This window comes from Sciurus carolinensis, chromosome 17, assembly GCF_902686445.1.
Source record: "Sciurus carolinensis chromosome 17, mSciCar1.2, whole genome shotgun sequence".
Taxonomy (NCBI): Eukaryota; Metazoa; Chordata; class Mammalia; order Rodentia; family Sciuridae; genus Sciurus; species Sciurus carolinensis.
Window position 1 is genome coordinate 16,113,852 of NC_062229.1, and position 18,270 is coordinate 16,132,121.

Consider the following 18,270-nt stretch of genomic DNA (forward strand, 5'->3'; position numbering starts at 1 on the left):
ACTGCAGACCTGAGGTAGACCCTAAGGCCAGTGCTACCGTGTATGTATCAAGCTTCATGTGTTAAAGATTCGGTTCTCAGCTTGGCACTATGAAGAGGTAGAGGAAATCTGGTGGGGTCATAGGTAATTGGGGTTATGTTTCTGAAAGGAATTTTGGGACCCCTAGTCTCTTCCTCTGTCAGCTCCTGGCCATGAGGTGGAAAGATTGCTGTGCACATGTCCCCTATCCCTTGTGACCTGCTTCCTTGCCACAAACCCAAAGTCACAAGGCCAACTTGTTCTGGACTAAAGCCTCCAAAACCATGAGTCCAAATAAATTCTAAGTTGATTTTCTCATGATTTTGTTCCAGTGATGAAGAGCTGCCTAACACAGCCAGTTCTGTAGGACAGGAGACCACCCAGAGGTGAGACCACCAAGTGTAAAAGGCTCTGGGCAAAGTCCAGGCAGATGAAATGCTCAGGATGGGAGAAAACCTAAAACGAGGGAAGAGGGGCCCGTAGGAGGGAAAGCTCAGGATGGCAGCCACCAAGCACACGCTGTCACTGATGAGCTTGTCTGCACAGGGCAGCTGGGGCCTGGGAAGGTCAGAACAGCCTGGGATTTCCACGTTTGTGCAGAGGGAGGAGGGGAATGTGCTCACTGAGGTAAAAACCTCATTTCTAGATCAGGTGTCCATCACACTGCCCTCCCCCTTAACCTGTCAACAGAGGACACCACAGTAACCACAGGAGGCTGGATGTCAGCGTGCCTTACTGTCCCAGGCCTGTTCATTCCACTGGCCAACTGTTTACACTGATCTGGAAACAGCATGGTCGAGGTCTGCTGTGCACCTGTGTGGTCCAGCACGACCAGAGTGAAGTGCAGACATGCACACTCTCAGCTTCATTATGGCCTTTTTAATGAACTTCTTTGGTTAGAAGAAGATGAGGAACACTTGAAGCACAGGATGCACCAGAACAGGATCCGGTCACGTGGGGGAAACTGAAGAGGAATCAGGGGTTCAAGGGAAGAGGGAAACGTGGTGGAATCTGAGCTGCTGCCCACAGCTTGCTCAGGTGACCCCCTTTCTTCATTTATCATTGTCATTAGACATTTATTATGAGATCATTGCACATAAGCCTGCAGTAGTTCAGAAATGACAAAATATGGCCACGTGCCCTCTCCTCAGCCTCCAGGAGGGCAGTCATGGTGGAGCATCACGCAGGACGCCAACCCTGATGAGCAGGAGTGACCCGGGCAGAGCAGGGTGACGCCTGCTGCGTGTTCACCGGGCTCTGTTCACTGAGGCTGAACCTGGACCCAGGTAGTGCCCACAGCAGATAAATGGACCCAGAGATGAGGCCACACACAGTGGGATACCAGTCAGCCTCGGAGAGGAATGAAGGCTGGCCTTTGTGGCACCATGGATGGGGGGGCACATGATGCCAGGAGAAATAAGCCAGAAGGAAAGAAGCACTGCAGGCTCTTCCTCATGAAGTCCAGCTGAACAGAGATGCTGGGAGCTGGGAAGGAGCGGGGAAGAGGGTGGATAAAGGGAGGCTGATTTAAATAATGCACTGGATGCAGGTGAGGGAATATCACACCAAAACCAAGTAACATGAGCATTTAAACATGCTAATCAAACACAAATAAAGGAGCATGCCTTCAACACTCTGTCCTACAGCCACATCCACTGCCCTCTCTCTGAAGTGCCTACCCACAGGGAGCTCTTGTCTGTTCACCATTCCACCTTGTCATCATGTAGAAGTGCTGTGTAGAGTATGCACTACCTACTGGGAAAATGCTGAGCTAATGTCCTGGGGCCTGATTCCCCTGACTGTGGCAGGCACTGTAGACACCAAGCTGAACAGAGGCAGCACCGGAACTGAGCATGAAGCCTGTGGTCACCTGGGTAACAGGCTGGGTGTGATGGCACATTCTCAGGACGGGCATCGAGGGAGCCACATGGGAAGGACTGACACACACAGGTAAGAAAGTGTCCCCACACCTTACTCCACCCTCACATTATGCACACAGCCCAGGTGGCAGAAAGCAGATTTTTTCCCCCACACTAAGACAAATAATGACTGTATTTATTCAAATATAAAAAAATAATTTATGTCATATGAGTTGGTTGAGATGAAATTATTCCTAAAAATGGGTCATTTGAGTTAGGTGGGGTTTGCAAATTATTGCTGTTCCAAAGATGGGAAGAACTTCCAAATGGTTGGAAAATGATACAGTGAAGAGGCTCAGATGTCATCCAGGTCAGAAGATGCACTCCAGTGAAATATGAAAATGAATTGTATGAAGAAACTGAAACCAAAGAAACTGAAACTTCAGGAATAAAACAGAAGAGCAAGTTCTGCTTCCACCTGCTGATGAGGACCCAGTTCTGGCTCTGAGGCTCTGAGCCCTGCGATCATGGGCACGTCTTCAGTCTCAGCACAACAGACACTTTCATAGTTTCTCTCTCACAGAGTCTCCTCAGAGCGCTCTTGATGTCCTTATTCCTCAGACTGTAGATGAAGGGGTTCAGCATGGGGGTGACCACGCTGTACATCACAGAGGCTGTTGCAGTAGAGCGTGAGTTTTGGGTCACAGCAGAACTGAGGTACACACCCAGGCTTGTGCAATAAAATAAGGAGACCACAGAGAGGTGAGACGCACAGGTGGAGAAGGCTTTGTACCTGCCCTGAGCTGATGAAATTGCACGGATGGAGGACACTATCTTGGAGTAGGAGAAAAGAAGGCCAGCAAGGGGACAACCAGCCAGTAGCACAGTTGCAAAATATATCACCATGTCATTAAGAAAAGTGTCAGAGCAAGCACCGTGGACCACTTGATTAAGTTCACAGAAAAAGTGGGGGATTTCCAAGTCTGTGCAGAAGGACAGTCGCAACACCATTAGGCTTTGCAACAATGCATGTGAGCCGCTCACAATCCAGGACACCAGAACCAGCAACGCACATATCCAAGGCTTCATAATGACCAAGTAGTGCAGGGGGTGACAGATGGCCACAAACCGGTCATAAGCCATTATGGTCAGCAGAAAGATGTCTACCACTGAAAAGAGCAGGAAAAAATTCATTTGGGTGATGCAACTTTTATATCCGATGACCTGGCTCTGTGTCTGGATGTTCACTAGCATCTTTGGGACAGTGGTGGAGGTGAAGCAGATGTCCACAAAGGACAGGTTGGAGAGGAAGAAGTACATGGGCGTGTGCAGGTGGGAGTCTGAGATGGTGGCCAGGATGATGAGCAGGTTCCCCAGCACAGTGACCAGGTATATGAAGAGGAAAAGCCCATAGATGAGGGGCTGCAGTTCTGGGTCTTCTGAAATTCCCAGAAGGAGGAATTCTGAGATTCCTGTGTCATTTTCTGTCCCCATGTGTTTCATGTAACTGGGGAAAGACAGAGTGAGAGTATGAGTGAAAAATATATATATTGAGAGAGAGAGAGAGAGAGAGAGAGAGAGAGAGAGAGAGAGAGAGAGAGAGCGCTACTGTGCAATGCTGACCTGACCTGATTGGAGAGCAGCCATTGCTATTCTGCAGTTAGGCACCAGCCCCTCAGGTTGGTGTGAGTCTGCTTTCCCTTAGGAATCCCTCTGCCTTCTCTGATTTGGAATTCCTTCTCACTCTCAGACTTTCCTCCAAAGATCATGGATCTGTCCTTCCCCATGCATTGGAGGAATGTCACTGAATCACAATCTTGTTCCAGGCATTGTCTAGGCAGGGACTGGTCAGTGCTAAAAGCTCATGTTCCTTTATCTAACAAGGGAGGAAGAGAACCAGCAAAGGTAAAGGTGAAGCATGTGGCGTGCTGGGCAGTCGTGGGTAGTCTAAAGAACAAAAGGCAGGTGTGATGGGCACCGTGGAGAGGGAGTCTTCTTCTGAGCTGTGTGTTTAGGAAAGACAGAGGGTGACCCTGGAAAAGAGGTCCAGGAAGAGCAGGGAGGATCCACGGAGCTGCCTGCAGAAGTGTGTGCCTGGAAAGGGGAAGCCAGTGCAAAGGCCTGAGGGAGGTGCTTGGTTCAGAAGGTCAGGGTCCACAGGGACAGTGACCAGTGGAACAAGCAAGGGGAGGGGACGTGAGCTGGTGTCAGAGAATACTGAAGCACACAGTGGCCTCCTTGCTACTGAATGCTCAGGACACAAGGAGACTCTGGGAACATATTGCATTTGCATTTTAAGTTAGTCACCAAGGTGCCTGGTGAATGGAAGTTCATCTCTGTTATTTCCATCAGTTGCTTTGTCTTCTGGCCTCTGTATTATGAGTTTACCATTTGCAATATATCGAACCCAGAGACTAAAGACACACACATGCACACACACACAGACACACACACACGACACACACACCACTTAAACTCCTCCTGCATGCTATGGTCTTCTAGGGCCATGTCAAGAGTGGGTTCCTGCCAAGCCCATGGGATTTAGAAAGGCGTAAACACCAGGAGAGCAGTTGGTATTAACTAATAATTCTCCAGAATGTCGGCCGAATAGTATCCAGAGATTCCTGTTCTTCAATACTGCACACACATGATATCTTGGAGCTCCGTTTTGCTTTGGCCATCTCCCTTCCTGTGTTTAGGGAAATACCACAGAGGCTGAGGATGCAGCTCTGTGGGGCACACTTGCCTGTCATGTGCAAGGCCCTGGGTTCCAGCCCCAGCACAAAAAGAAGAAAGAAAAAGAAAAGGAAGGGAGGGAGGACTATTCCTGGGTTTCATCCCCAGCTCAGCAGAACAGCAAGAACAACAACCAGGAGATATAAAACTCTCCATGATAAACAACCAATGCAGTGGATGGAAGGGGGAATACCTAACAGGCTGGGGTGGCCTTGGAGAGACAGCTGAGAAGAAAGAACATTCCCGTCTGTTACTTCATCCCAAGTCCAGTGACATCCACTAAGGACCAGCCAAATAGCACAAGAATGAAACATTCTCAAAAACAAATGTGATAATATCTTTTTGGTGCCAACATAGTTGAAGATTGAATATCTACATGGGAAAAAACAAGTTCAAAGGAATGGAAGAACAATTCAAAAAAGAAAAAAAAATACATTTTTAAATGAAATAAAAAGAGATGCTTTCTTGTGCAATGTGAAATTGATTTATCTAATTGGATTTAATGTTTTATTTCATTGGTACTGACAATAATTGTACATATTTAAGGGAACAACGTGGATTTCAGGACAGGTGTACACTGTGCAATGATCAAATCAGGGTAAATAGCATATCTATCACCCCAAATATTAATCACCACATTGTGCTGAGAATATTCAAAAACCTTCCTCCCAGTGACTTTTGAATATTTGACTCATATTTGCTAACCAGACTCTCTACTGTGAACATGATCACCCATATGGACAGCAGCTGCCTCGCTGGAACTTGATGCTCCTTTATCAGCTCTCCTGTATTACCATCCCCTTCTCCTCCCTGCTCCCTGGTGATTTCTGTTCTCTCCACTTCTGTGCGATCAACATTCTTTGGATTCCACCGTGAACACCACTTGGTATTTGACATTTGATGAAAGGAGGCAGACAATGAAAGACAAATACCAATGAAAGACAAATACAAATGTTCATTGTGTGGATAGTGGTGGATAACGTGGGCCTTTGTCCACTGAGTGATGTGGTATCTTTCTGGGTTATTCCTGGGATTTCTCTTTGGAATTCTAGGGGCAAACCCAGGGGACATCCTCTGGTTCACTGGTTGTGTTCCTCAGTCGATAGGAAAAGGCCAACCCAGCACATATTCTACAAAATCCTGCACACACCTTGACGAGTTCATCCTTTTATACTGAATGAAATCGTGCATGTGGTTTATGCCTGAGGGAGTCACAGACAAATTTAGTACAAGGTACTGATGTTTTTGTCCTCACGAGGCAGGATTCAAAGAGCGAACATCACCTGTTTGTTCAGTTTTCTGATTTAACAATGATATGTGCATACCATATCTAGAATAAAATTCAAGAAAAGAAAACTTGTGTAATAAAAAAGAATGACAGGGAAATAAAACTGGGTTAAACTGCTCAAGTTAAATAGACTGTGTTAAATAAATTGAAGGGAGCATCAAGCAGTATGTGAAGGAAGATATATAAAAACAATAATTTGATGTGATCAAATGGATGTATAATTGCATGGGCAGAGATGTAGACATAAAAGAATATAATAAAGATTTTCCTCAGATTATGCAGATACTTCGGTAGTATTTGTTAAATGAATGGGGAATGTTGCCGCTGTATCTACAGACACTGAAAATAGGACAGGGTTACATATCTATTTAGTAGAAAAATGTTAAAGGTTCTTCATAGACTAGCGTGAATGGCTTCTGTTTAGAGGAATTAAAGGAGCCCCCTCACTCACATGTCTTACAACAAATCTGAAGAACTTACAGACTCAGCCTGAAAACAAACAACACATTTGAGAGGAACATGGAGAAAATGATATATAAAGCTCATGAGTGGGCAAAATCACTGAAACTAAGGCAAGAACCTCAGAAGTAATAAAACACACATACTTTACTAAATAAAATCTAAAATCTTTGGTGACCAAAATAATCACTCCAAAAGTTAATAAAAAACAATACACTAAAAAATTCCACTGTAATATTGATAACTGTATGAAATGGGCATATCATAAAAATAAGCAAATTTAATGTGGACACAAGACCAAAATAAGGAAAAAAGGGAGGATTGAATAAAAATAGAAGAAAGATCAGTAGCAGAGGAGGGGGCTGAGGCAGAGGTGAAGGACAGGAGGAGGGAGGAGCCGGGGATCATCTGACCTCACCTTCTGTACCTGTGTGAATGTGCCACAGTGAGTCTCACCATCAGGGACGGCCACAGAATCATGAAAAATAAGTAGCAGCGGGATCCGTAGAGTAGAGGAAAGGGGGCAGGGAGGGAGGAGGAAGGAAAACTGGAGGTCCTGGGGTTGAATTAAAGCAAATTATGTTTTATCCTTGTATCATTATTTCAAAATCAACCCTAATGTTATTTATAGCTAAAACAAACTCATAAAAATAGCAAACAAAATGAGCAAACAAAAATCATTCTCCATCTCAGAAATAAGAAATGCCCTCATTTCACCGTGTCCCTCCACAGACCAGGAACATCCTGCTTTCATATTAATTAGGTGCCAAGTTCCTGGGACACATGCTGCACTTACACTGAAACTACAGGGAGCCTCCCCGATCCCTTCTGATGGGGCTGCCTTTGCCACCACGTCATTGTCAACAAGGACCTGGCACTGCTGAGCTCACTGTTCACTCCTGGGTTAGCATGGTAAATACACACATGAATGCAAAATCAATCAATTCAGCATCAACTGCAGCAACCTCTGGGCTCTGGGCATGGCTGGTTGGGTTCTCAGGTGACTTTAGGTACATGGTCTTGGCTTCTAGTCTCTCCACGCCTTCCTGCAGACCCTCGCGGGCTCTCAGACTCACCTGAATGGGTTCTGAATGGAGGGTATGATGGAACCAAATTCTTCCCTGGATGTGTGATGATGGAGACTGAAGCTATGTTGTGAAAAAGATAGCAGGAAGGGGTCATGCATCATTGCCCGAGCCAGGTGTGAGACTCCAAATTAAAAAAGCAGTGTCTCCTGCAAATCAAGGTTGATGCACCACGGAGGAGGGTGGGAAGCACCTTCGGTTCTGAGTGTCTGCTCATTAGGCACATTTATCTCTTGTTAGTCCAACCCTGAGAAATCACTTTCCTCTGGGACTTTGCTTTGCACTGAAAGCTATTTTGTCTTGCTGATTTTCTGTTCCCGAGACACCAAGTTAAATACCAGGGGAATTGCTCTTCATTTCTCCTTCTCCATGAAATATTCTGCCTTGCAGACAGCTATATTCCTAACAACACCTGATCCCGGCCCTGACTCAAAATTGTCTCCAACGTCTAAGATGGATGAATCTGCCTTGGTCAGGTCTCTGGATCTACAAAACCTTGCCTTTTTTGGGGAAACATCCCCTGATGTTTTGAGAAAATGGTCTATTTCTCTATTCAACAAGATGGTGAACTGTTATGCCTCGATTCAAAATCTTTCATATGTAAAATTTATTTTCTACACTCCTTGAATATATAAAATTTTCCAACAGTTAAAAATACCACGTTTATAATCAATTTAAAGAGCAGTCATTTAGTCCTGTATCTATAAAACATTTTGATAATTCAAAGGGGCAGTTAGATATTTTTGTAAATGTAGTCCTGAGGTGAGCAACTTATAACGATTCTGTTAGTTTGTATAAAGAGTCCATTCTTTGTATTCTGTACAAATCATGACCCTCATTCTACATTCCTACAGATGGTGCTTAGGATGGGTGTGGGACCTACCCAGTTGGGTCCACTGGAGTTAGACTGTCAACACAGGCAGACTGGAAACACCATGAGCACAGGACTGCCTCATCTGAACCACGGTGCTCCTTAGACATTCGGGCTTCACACACGAAGGAAGAAAGAAGAAATGTGTAAGGAGATGGAAATGCTAATGACCCTGATTTAATCACTGCACATGAATGCACACTTCAAGTCCTTACCGTACCTATGATTATGTGTCAATGGGAAATACACCTAAAATCATATCTTTTGCAAATGAGTAAATTGACTACCTATTTTCCAAATTTTGATGGCCCCCTTGATTCTCTTACCTACTTGCTCTGGCTTAGATTTCCAGTACTATGAGGAATACTACTGAGGGTGGGCATCCTTGTCTTGTTTCAGGTCCTAGAGGAAAAGCTTTCGACTCTTCCCCATTCAGTATGATGTTAGCCGTGAGTGTGTTGTGGTAGCCTTTATTGTGCTAGAAACATTCCTTCTACACCTCATTTGTTGAGAGCTTTTCCTTTATGTGATGTTGAATTTTATCAAGTGCTCTTTCTACATCTAGTGAGATGATCAGATCGTTTTTGTGCTTCATTCCTTTGGGGTGATGTATCAAGACTGACCTGTGTCCTTTTATTCTTGAGATAAATGCTACTCAATAAGGGTGTGTAATCGTGTTAATGTGCTGCTGGATTTGGGTTGCCAGTATGATGTTGAGGATTTCACTCAATCTTCATCAGGGATACTTCCCTATAATTTCTGAGTCCTTGTCTGGCATTGGTTTTAGGGTAGTGTTTGCCTTACAGAATGAGTTTAGAAGAGTTCCCATCTCTTCAGTTTTGGAGGGAAGTTTAAGAAGCTTGCTATTTGCTTTTCAAATGTTTTCTAGGATTCAGCAGTGATGCCATTAGGTCCCAAGTTTCTTCGATGGGTGACTTCTTTTTTAAAATTTTTATTTTTACAGATTACTTTTTGATTCATTGTACACAAATGGGGAGTGGTTTTTCATTTCCATGGTTGTACATGATGTAGATTCACACCATTTGTGTAGTCATACATGTACGTATGGTAATGATGTCTGTCTCAATCCACTATTTTTCCTACTCCTGCACCCTCCCCTCTTCACTCCCCTCTATAGAATCCAAAGTTCCTCCATTCTTCTCTTACCACACCCATTATGTATCATCATCCACTTATCAGAGAAAACATTTGGCTTTCTTTTTTGGGGGGATAGGCTTATTTCACTTAGCATTATAGTTTTCAGTTCCATCCATTTACCAGCAAATGCCATAATTTCATTCTTCTATAAGACTGAGAAATATTCCATTGTGTCTATACACTACATTTTCTTTATCCGTTCTTCTGCTGAAGGGTACCTAGGTTGGTTTGTAGCTTAGCTATTGTGAATTGAGCTGAATAAACATTGATATGTCAACTTGACATGAACTTTTAAAAAATGTTTTATCTAAAAATATGATTATTGTACCAATTATGGGGTACAATAATAATAATATAATAATATATTATATTATACATATAATTATATATGGATACATATATATATAGTATATTGAACAACTCAGGATAGTTAGTGTTTCCATTTTCTTAAGCAATTTTAAAATTCTTATGAATAGCACATAATAATCTTACATAGTTGTCGGGTCCAGTGTGATATTTCAAAACATGTAAAAATTAGTACTGACCTAATCGTCATAATAATCATTTCCATCTCATTACTGCTGGTTCATTGGAGATTTAAGCTTCCCTTTTCTATTTATTCATAAAATACACAATGAGTTCCAGTGAAGTGGAGCCACCCCACTCTTCTGGGGATCAACAGAACTTCTTCTTTCTTCCTAAGTGTGTGGACACCAGTTCTCTGGCCTCCCTTGGGTCTCCTCCTCCTCACCCTCCCAGGCTCTACCAACTTCTACTGCACATTTCAACTGCCTTGTAAAACTCCACAGGTGAGAGACCACACATGGGACTTTTCTTCCTGTAGGTGTCTTACTTCACTTAACATAATGTCCTGAAGTCCATCAATCATGTTCTCTCAACTTATTCCTTTTATTTCTTCCATCTTGTTTTATTTTTAGGGTATATTTAGAACTTCCTGCAGAATACTTATACTCTTGGAGTTTTTCTCCAAGGTCAAATTATCATTATAATAATTTATGATTAGAATTAAGATAAAATGCATTCTACTGTCATGTACAACAAATTCAAAGAAAAAATTTTAAAAATTTTAAAAAGAATGCAACTTTATTTTACTTCCAACAAATAATTATCCAAGTATTATGTATCCAAAATCCTTATTTTTCTCATGGATTTTGATGTTCATAAAATTGTTTTCTTATTTATATTTATCTTTTACTTTTTTACAGACTGCATTTTGATTCATTGTACACAAATGGGAAACAACTTTTCATTTCTGTGGTTGTGCATGATGTAGTTTCATAGCATTTGCATAATCATACATGTACTAGGGTAATGATGTCTGTCTCACTCCACCATTTTTCACACCCCACTCCTTCTCATTTCCTTCTACATAATCTATAGTTCCCTCATTCTTCTCTCACTCCCAACTCCCCCCATTATATATCATTTTCCACATGTCAGGGAAAACATTTGGATTTTGTTTATTTGGGCTTGGCTTATTTCACTTAGCATGATATTCTCCAATTCCATCCATTTATTTGCAAATGCCATAATATTATTTTTCTTTATGGCTGAAGAGTATTCCATTGTGTATATATACCAGAGTTTATCTATTCATCTGTTGAAGGGCATCTACATTGATTCCACAATATAGCTATTGTGAACTGAGTTGTTATAAATATTTACTGTGTTACTGTAGTTTGCTGATTTTAAGTCCTTTGAGTATAAACCAAGGGGTGGGATAACTGGGTCAAAATGTGGGTCCATTCCAAGTTTTCTGAGGATTCTCCACACTACTTTCCAGAGTGGCTGTACCAATTTGAAACTCCACCAGCAATGTAAAAGTGTGCCTTTTTCCCCACATCCATGCCAACATCTATTATTGTTTGTATTCTTGATAATAGCCATTCTAATTGAAGTAAGATGAAATCTTAGAGTTGTTTTAGTTTGCTTTTCTCTAATTACTAGAGATGTTGAACACTTTTTCATATGTCTATTAATTGCCTGTGTGTCTTCTGTAAAGTGTCTGTCCAGTTCCTTGACCCACTTATTGATTGTGTTCTTTGTACTTTTGTGTAAAGTTTTATATGTTCTTCACAAATTTTGGAGATTAGTGCTCTATCTGAAGTGTGTGTGGAAAAGATTTTCTTCTACTCTGTAGGCTCTCTCTTTACATTCTTGATTGTACCCTTTGCTGAGAAAAAGCTAGTTTGAGTCCCCTTGTTGAAGAGGGGGAAAAGTAAGTATTCTAAAGACATCAGAAATGTGTCACCAACACAATCAGACTTTGGGGACGCCTAGGAGAAAATGATCTTCCACCTTAAGTTTTCGACACATTTTGGGTCAGGGCTGGGATCTGGTGTTAGGAGGTTAGCTCTCTGGATGTCAGACGATTTCATTCAGAAGGAGAAATAAAGACCAATAGCCGTAGACATTTAACTTGTGTCTTGGGAACAGAGAATCTGCAAGAAAAAGTATGCTTGGTGGAGAGCAACATCCTACATGGAAATGATGAGCTAGGGGTTGGAATAGCAAGAGGGAAATGCGCCTAATGAGCAACACACTAGCTTTAAGTGTCCTCCCTCCCAGTCTCAGCACTGCTGCCTTGGTCTGGAGGGGATGTGGCTGTTTCTCTGAGTCCTGCATCTGGTGGGCACTGCTGCTTGACTCCTTTCTGCTGACTTGTCTGTAAACAGCTTCTGTCTCCCTCATCACACATCCCAGAGGAATCTGGAATCTGGTTCCATGAGGAGACCTTCCGTTCAGAACCCACCCAGGTGAGTCTGAGTGCCCAGTAGGTGCTGCAGAAAAACATCTGAGATGCTGGAAACCAACGACGTGTACCTAAGGTTACATGAGAGCCAGTCCAGCCCTGCCCAGAGCTAAGAGATTGCTGTGGTGGTTTGCTGAATCATCTGACCACCATGCTAACAAGAGTAGTGAAGAGGGAGCTCGGCAGTGCCAGGTCCTTGTTGACAATGACATGATGGCAAAGGCAGCCCCATCAGAAGAGGGAGCGGAGGCTCAGTGTGGTTTGTGTGTCATAGAGCACGTGTCCCAGGACCTTTGCAAACACTTGTGTGGAAGAGAGATGTGAGTTATCTGTGGAGGGACACACAGCAAAGTGAGGCACTTCTTATTTCTTAGAGGAAGCAACAATAAATTGGCTTATTATTATCAAAGTTCCATTTTCTATGGTTGTCAGCATTTCAGTGAAATTTTCCACTTTATTCTTTCTCTTTTGAATTTGGGAGAGATATTTTGGTGATAAGAAGTCTTAAATCTGATTTAGCAAAATAGTTCTCTCTTATTACTTCTGAATTTCCTGCCTTATGTAAGGAAGTTTTGCCCATCCATGAACCTATATGATATTTTCTTGATGCTTCTCTAAGTGTATTGCTTACTTCCACATGGAGGTCTTTAATTCCTCTGTTAAATGAGCTAGGGGGCCACCTTCACTTCCTCTGCACAGATAGCCATGTAGCCAGCTTTTATTGACCTATTCAAGGTTTCCTAATCTGAAGGGAAATTCATCTTGATCATATTGTCAGTGCACCTGAGACAGAAATCCTGATTCATCCAACAAAGGAAAACTGAGCACCTGCAGTGTGCAAAGGCACTAGAGGAACCTCTTTCATTCCATTCTTTCAGGTCCAGATCATTGTCAACTTGATTATTAAATTATTTCTATTATGTATGTTCTTCCACTTTATGGTCGATGCTTTATTCAGTTATAAACTAGAGTTGTGCAGGTCAGTTCAACCTGTTTTTTTCCCCTGCTGTTCTTTCTATGTCACACTTTCTCCTGTTCTTTAAGTTTCATCTAGACCATGCACACGTATTCACAGCCTCAAGGAAACTGGGAGAATAAAGCAGGTGGAGTCTGCTGGTGTGGATCTTGCATCTTCATGCCCAGAGTTCATTGTGATAAACGTGCATGTGATGTGATGTCCTCAGGGTTGCACCCACCACATGCAGCATTTTATTGAGTGTGCATATGTAAACTTGTCTTGGTGTGTGCAGTTTTATAGGCTATGGTCTTAGGAGACATTTCATTATTGGATGAAGGCTACAATCAGGACAAAGTGTGCTCACTGGGTTTGCCCAGAATGTCCCAAACTGGAAGACTGGAAATAATGCGGAAAATATATCACACAAGAACACCAAGAGAGGGCCCTGGCTCATCTGCTATTGTGCATACAAACCCAGTGGAACTTTTCTTTCTGTGTCTGACCTATTTCACATCAGGACAGATACCTTTTGGTTTTCCCTGTGGAATCTAAAATTGCTGATCTCCTAGAAGCAGGGAGTAGAAGGGTGGTCATCGCACCTGGGAAACGGTACTGGGAAATGTGGGTCACCATGTGCCAGGTCACTGCTCCATGCACAGAGTCAGTCAGTGTTGGTGTTCGGTTAGGTTGATAACCCTAGTTAACAACATGTGGCCTATTTTAACCTACCCATAGGTGCATGTTTTCAAGACTCTCAGCACAATGAACTTACAGCAGTTTGAGGTGGGGGATATGCTGATTACCCTAGTTGGGGCATTAGACAGTGTTTACATGAATGAAACTTCCCAACTCACCCCAGAAATAACCTACGATTACTGTGTTGAACCATTACTCTCTTGTTATTTGTCTTATCACTACTGAATGGCACAGAAACTTCTCTTTATATTTCATATAATAATGTACAAATTTTGTCATCCTTTGTGTATTTCCCTTTATGGATTCTTATTTTTTTTCCCTTTGACCTTATTGTTTCCCAAATGGGTGATCATTGTGTAGGTTTCTCAGCACTATAAAAAATGATCATGTTCGATTTTGAGAAAATTTTAACATTTTAAATATTTTGGTTGTCCTCAAAGAGATATGATTGGAATTGAAAGGATGTTTTTCTTCCCTAGAGTCTCTGTGGGACCCCTGAGGTTCGAGACCTTCTTCCTGATCAGGGTCATTTAATTTCTCTGTGAAGCGGACTTTCCTTCCCTCCCTTCCTTCTTTCTCTCTCTCTTTGCTTTTGGTGTGCTGGGGATGAATCCAAGGACTTTGCACATGCCAAGCACATGCTACGCACATGCTAATCACATGCTCTACCACTGAGCTGCCCCCTCAGCATGACTTTTTGATCTATGCATATTTGAACAGAGGAGTAGAAAATGGCCATAGCAAAGGTAAGTGCCAAGTGTTCGTGGATATAAAACATTTACACTCTGGAATTTTTGGGTGCCAATTGTACGTCCATTTCAATAAAAATAATTGATACTGAGAGCTTGGGGGTGTGCTTTGCTTCCACTACTCTGGGCCTGAGAAGAACATGGTGTTAACATGGCCCCAGGAGAGCATGGAAGGCTTGAAATGGAGCAGGTGTTTGAATTTAGGGGTCACGATAGGTCTAAGAGATATGGGACCAGGGCCCAATCTATTCCAAAAGCAAACCCATGATAAAGGGGCCAGATCATAAGGCAACAGAGGAAGCAACAGGTGCCTTTCCACTCAGAAGGTGCCTTGGGAGACAAGTTAAAATGCAAAAGCCACAACATCTGGACAATCTCCTCTTGTCCTGAACCTTCAGCAGCATGAAGGGCCCTCTGCTCCTCATTATCCTCTGAGCTGAACCCTCCTGCCCATCTTGAGGGTCACCCTGGCTCCCTGTTGACCCAGGACCTCTGAAACCAGCACCTCCCTCAGGCCTTTGCACAGGTCATTCTTCCTGTCTAGGAAACACCTCTGGACTTACTTTGTGGCTCCCTCCCTGTCTTCCTGGGGTGTTGTCAAGTGTCACTTAGTGCTGGTCTTTCCTGAACACCCAGCACAGAAGAAAACTCTCTCATTTCACTTTCAAATCTGCCTTTTCTCCCTCATGTTATTCTGTTATCAACTATTAATATCTGGTGCGATTATTTCTTTATCTACTTACATTTGCCTGTATTATTTATTCCTTATTAAATTTAGCAATGCCTTTTTTTTCTGCTAAGCGCTGAATAATCATTGCTTAGACAGTGCCTAGAAAACGATAATCACTTAATCACATTGATCAAATGCATGGAAGTCATTCAGATTTTTGAGAAAGTAAATGCTTGGGAAATTCTGAGTGAGAAAGGAAATTCTGGAGAGGGCAAGGGGACCTTCATAGTGAAGCAAACTCATGTACACAACAAGAATTTGCATCCTGATTGAGGAACATACTGGATTGTGCTTCTGTATGGTTAGGATTGCTAATTGAGTCATGGCTCTTCTCTCTTGTGTTGTTAGCTATGTAAACCAGAGAGGTCCAGAAAATGAGACACAAATTTCAGAGTTCTTCCATCTGGGACTTTCAGGGGATCCAGAACTGAAGCCATACATCTTTGGGCTTTTCCTCTCCATGTACCTGGTCAGTGTGCTGGGGAAACTGCTCATCATCCTGGCCAGCATCTCAGACTCCCACCTGCACACGCCCATGTACTTCTTCCTCTCCAACCTGTCCTTTGTGGACATCTGCTTAAGCTCCACCACCAACCCGAAGATGCTGGTGAACATCCAGACACAGAGCAGGGCCATTTCCTATGCAGGCTGCATCATCCAGATGCAGTTTTTCATACTCTTTTCAGGATTGGACATTTTTCTGCTGACCATAAAGGCCTGTGACCAGTTTGTGGCCATCTGTCACCCCCTGCACTACTTGGTCAGTATGAAGACTTGGATATGTGCGTTGTTGGTTCTGGTGTCCTGGATCATTAACATTCTACATTCTTGGTTGCAAAGCATCATGATGTTGCAGCTGTCCTTCTGCTCAGACTTGGAAATCCCCCACTTTTTCTGTGAACTCAATCACCTGGTCCACCTTACCTGCTCTGACACCTTTGTCAGTGAGGTGGTGATGTATGTTGCTGCAGTCTTGCTGGCTGGTGGTGCCTTTGCTGGTATCCTTTACTCCTACTCCAAGATTGTGTCCTCCATCCATGCAATCTCATCAGCTCAGGGCAGGTACAAAGCCTTCTCCACCTGTGCATCTCACCTCTCCGTGATCTCCTTTTTTATGGCATGAGCCTAGGTGTGTACCTCAGTTCTGCTGTGACCCAAAATGCATGCTCTACTACAACAGCCTCTGTGATGTACAGCGTGGTCACCCCCATGCTGAACCCCTTCATCTACAGTCTGAGGAATAAGGACATCAAGAGTGCTCTGAGGAGACTCTGTGAGAGAGAAACTATGAAAGCGTCAGTTGTGCTGAGACTGAAGACGTGCCCGTGACCGCAGGGCTCAGAGCCTCAGAGCCAGAACTAGGTCCACATCAGCGGGTGGAAGCAGAACTTGCTCTTCTGTTTTATTCCTGGAGTTTCAGTTTCTTTGATTCACTTTCTCTGTACAGTTCAATTTCATATTTCACTGGATTGCACTTTCTTCCCTGGATGTCATCTGGGTCTCTTCACTGTATCATTTTCCAACTGTCTGGAAGTTCTTTCTGTCTTTGGAACAGCAATAATTTGAAAATTCCTCACCTAACTCAAATGACCCATTTTTTAGGCATAATTTCATCTCAGACAACACATATAACACTAAATAATTTTTCTTATGTTTGACTAAAGATAGTCATTAATTGTCTTAATGTGAGAAAAAAAATCTGCTTTCTTCCACTCAGGCTGAGTGCATAATGTGATCGTAGAATAATGTGTGGCGAGACTGTCTCACCTGTATGGGTCACTTCTTCCTGTGTGGCTCCTCCTGACACCTGTCCTGACAATATGGCTTCACACCCACCCCGGTCCCCAGTTGGCTATGGGCTGAGTGCTCAGGGTCAGGCACGGCCTCTCTTTAACTTGGTGTCCACAGTGCCAGCCATTGTCGGTGGAATCAGGCCCCAGGACATTGGCTCAGCATTTTCCTTGTAGGTAATTCATCCTCTAGACAGCATTTCTACATGACAACAAGGTAGAATGATGCACAAAGGAGAGGTGCTTTGGGTTAGGTATGAGGAGGGAGGGGGTGGGTGTGGCTGTAGGAGAGAAACCATGGTGTCCTTGAGTTGATGGAAGAATTCCTTTATTTTATTTTCTTTTGATGAATTTGTACTTACTGCACATGTTCATGGGCTCAGTGTGATATTTACACATTTGTACACATTTTGGCACTAATCAAATCCATCCTCCTGTTTTCCTCCTTCTGCACACCTTCCCCTCATCTAGGTAGACACTAAGGCCTGTGCAATAAAAGAAGGAGATCCAGGGGGGTTCTGATTCCATTAGACTCTTTACTTTTACCTTCAGCACATGAGAGAAGACGTGCAGTTCTTGTCCTTTGGTACCTGGCCCTTTCCCAGTGCCCTCCAGTTCCATCCATGTTGCCACAAACGCCGGGAATCCATTCTTCTTTGTGGCTGCATAGTCCTCCGTTGTGTCTATATACCACGTTTTCTTTAGCCATTAAGGAAAGGTGAGGGAGGTGACGGGCACCTGTGTCGATTGCTCATTTAGCCACAGTGAATGGTTCCACAATAAGCGTGGGCAGCCGGCAGCTCTAGGACCTGCTGGTTTCCTTTCCTTGTTACAGTGTTGGCCTCCTGGCTTGCCTCCTGGCTGTGATGTTTTCCATGCTTTGGCCCAGTGTTCCCATCATGGAAGATGGGCATCGGGGCAATGACTGTCTCTGTGTCATTTCTTAAGTACTGCATGTTGGTCTACAATTATCTTCACGAGTTTCCATCCAAATAGTAAATAAAAAAAGTAAATTTTATCTAAGCAAGCTGTTCTTAAGCAGTCCAAACCTTGACGTTTCTCTTTTACTCTTGACCTCAATTTTGTTGCACTTTCCCCCA

General features: G+C 43.2%; 2 protein-coding genes across 2 annotated transcripts; one reads left to right on the forward strand and one right to left on the reverse strand.

Annotated features, from left to right (window-relative positions):
- Positions 1-2,402: 2,402 nt before the first annotated feature.
- Positions 2,403-3,371, reverse strand: LOC124968088 (olfactory receptor 7A17-like). Its single transcript, XM_047530453.1, has one exon. It carries the CDS (start codon positions 3,369-3,371, stop codon positions 2,403-2,405), a length of 969 nt encoding a protein of 322 aa, XP_047386409.1.
- A 12,610-nt stretch (positions 3,372-15,981) lies between these two features.
- LOC124968089 (olfactory receptor 7A10-like) lies at positions 15,982-16,503 on the forward strand. Its single transcript, XM_047530454.1, has one exon. The coding sequence runs from the start codon at positions 15,982-15,984 to the stop codon at positions 16,501-16,503; it is 522 nt and encodes a 173-aa protein (XP_047386410.1).
- The last annotated feature ends 1,767 nt before the right edge of the window (positions 16,504-18,270 follow it).

Bases quoted from the DNA above. Each gene is read 5' to 3' on its own strand.
- LOC124968088 (XM_047530453.1), bottom strand. From the start codon at position 3,371: ATGGGGACAGAAAATGACACAGGAATCTCAGAATTCCTCCTTCTGGGA.
- LOC124968089 (XM_047530454.1), top strand. From the start codon at position 15,982: ATGCTGGTGAACATCCAGACACAGAGCAGGGCCATTTCCTATGCAGGC.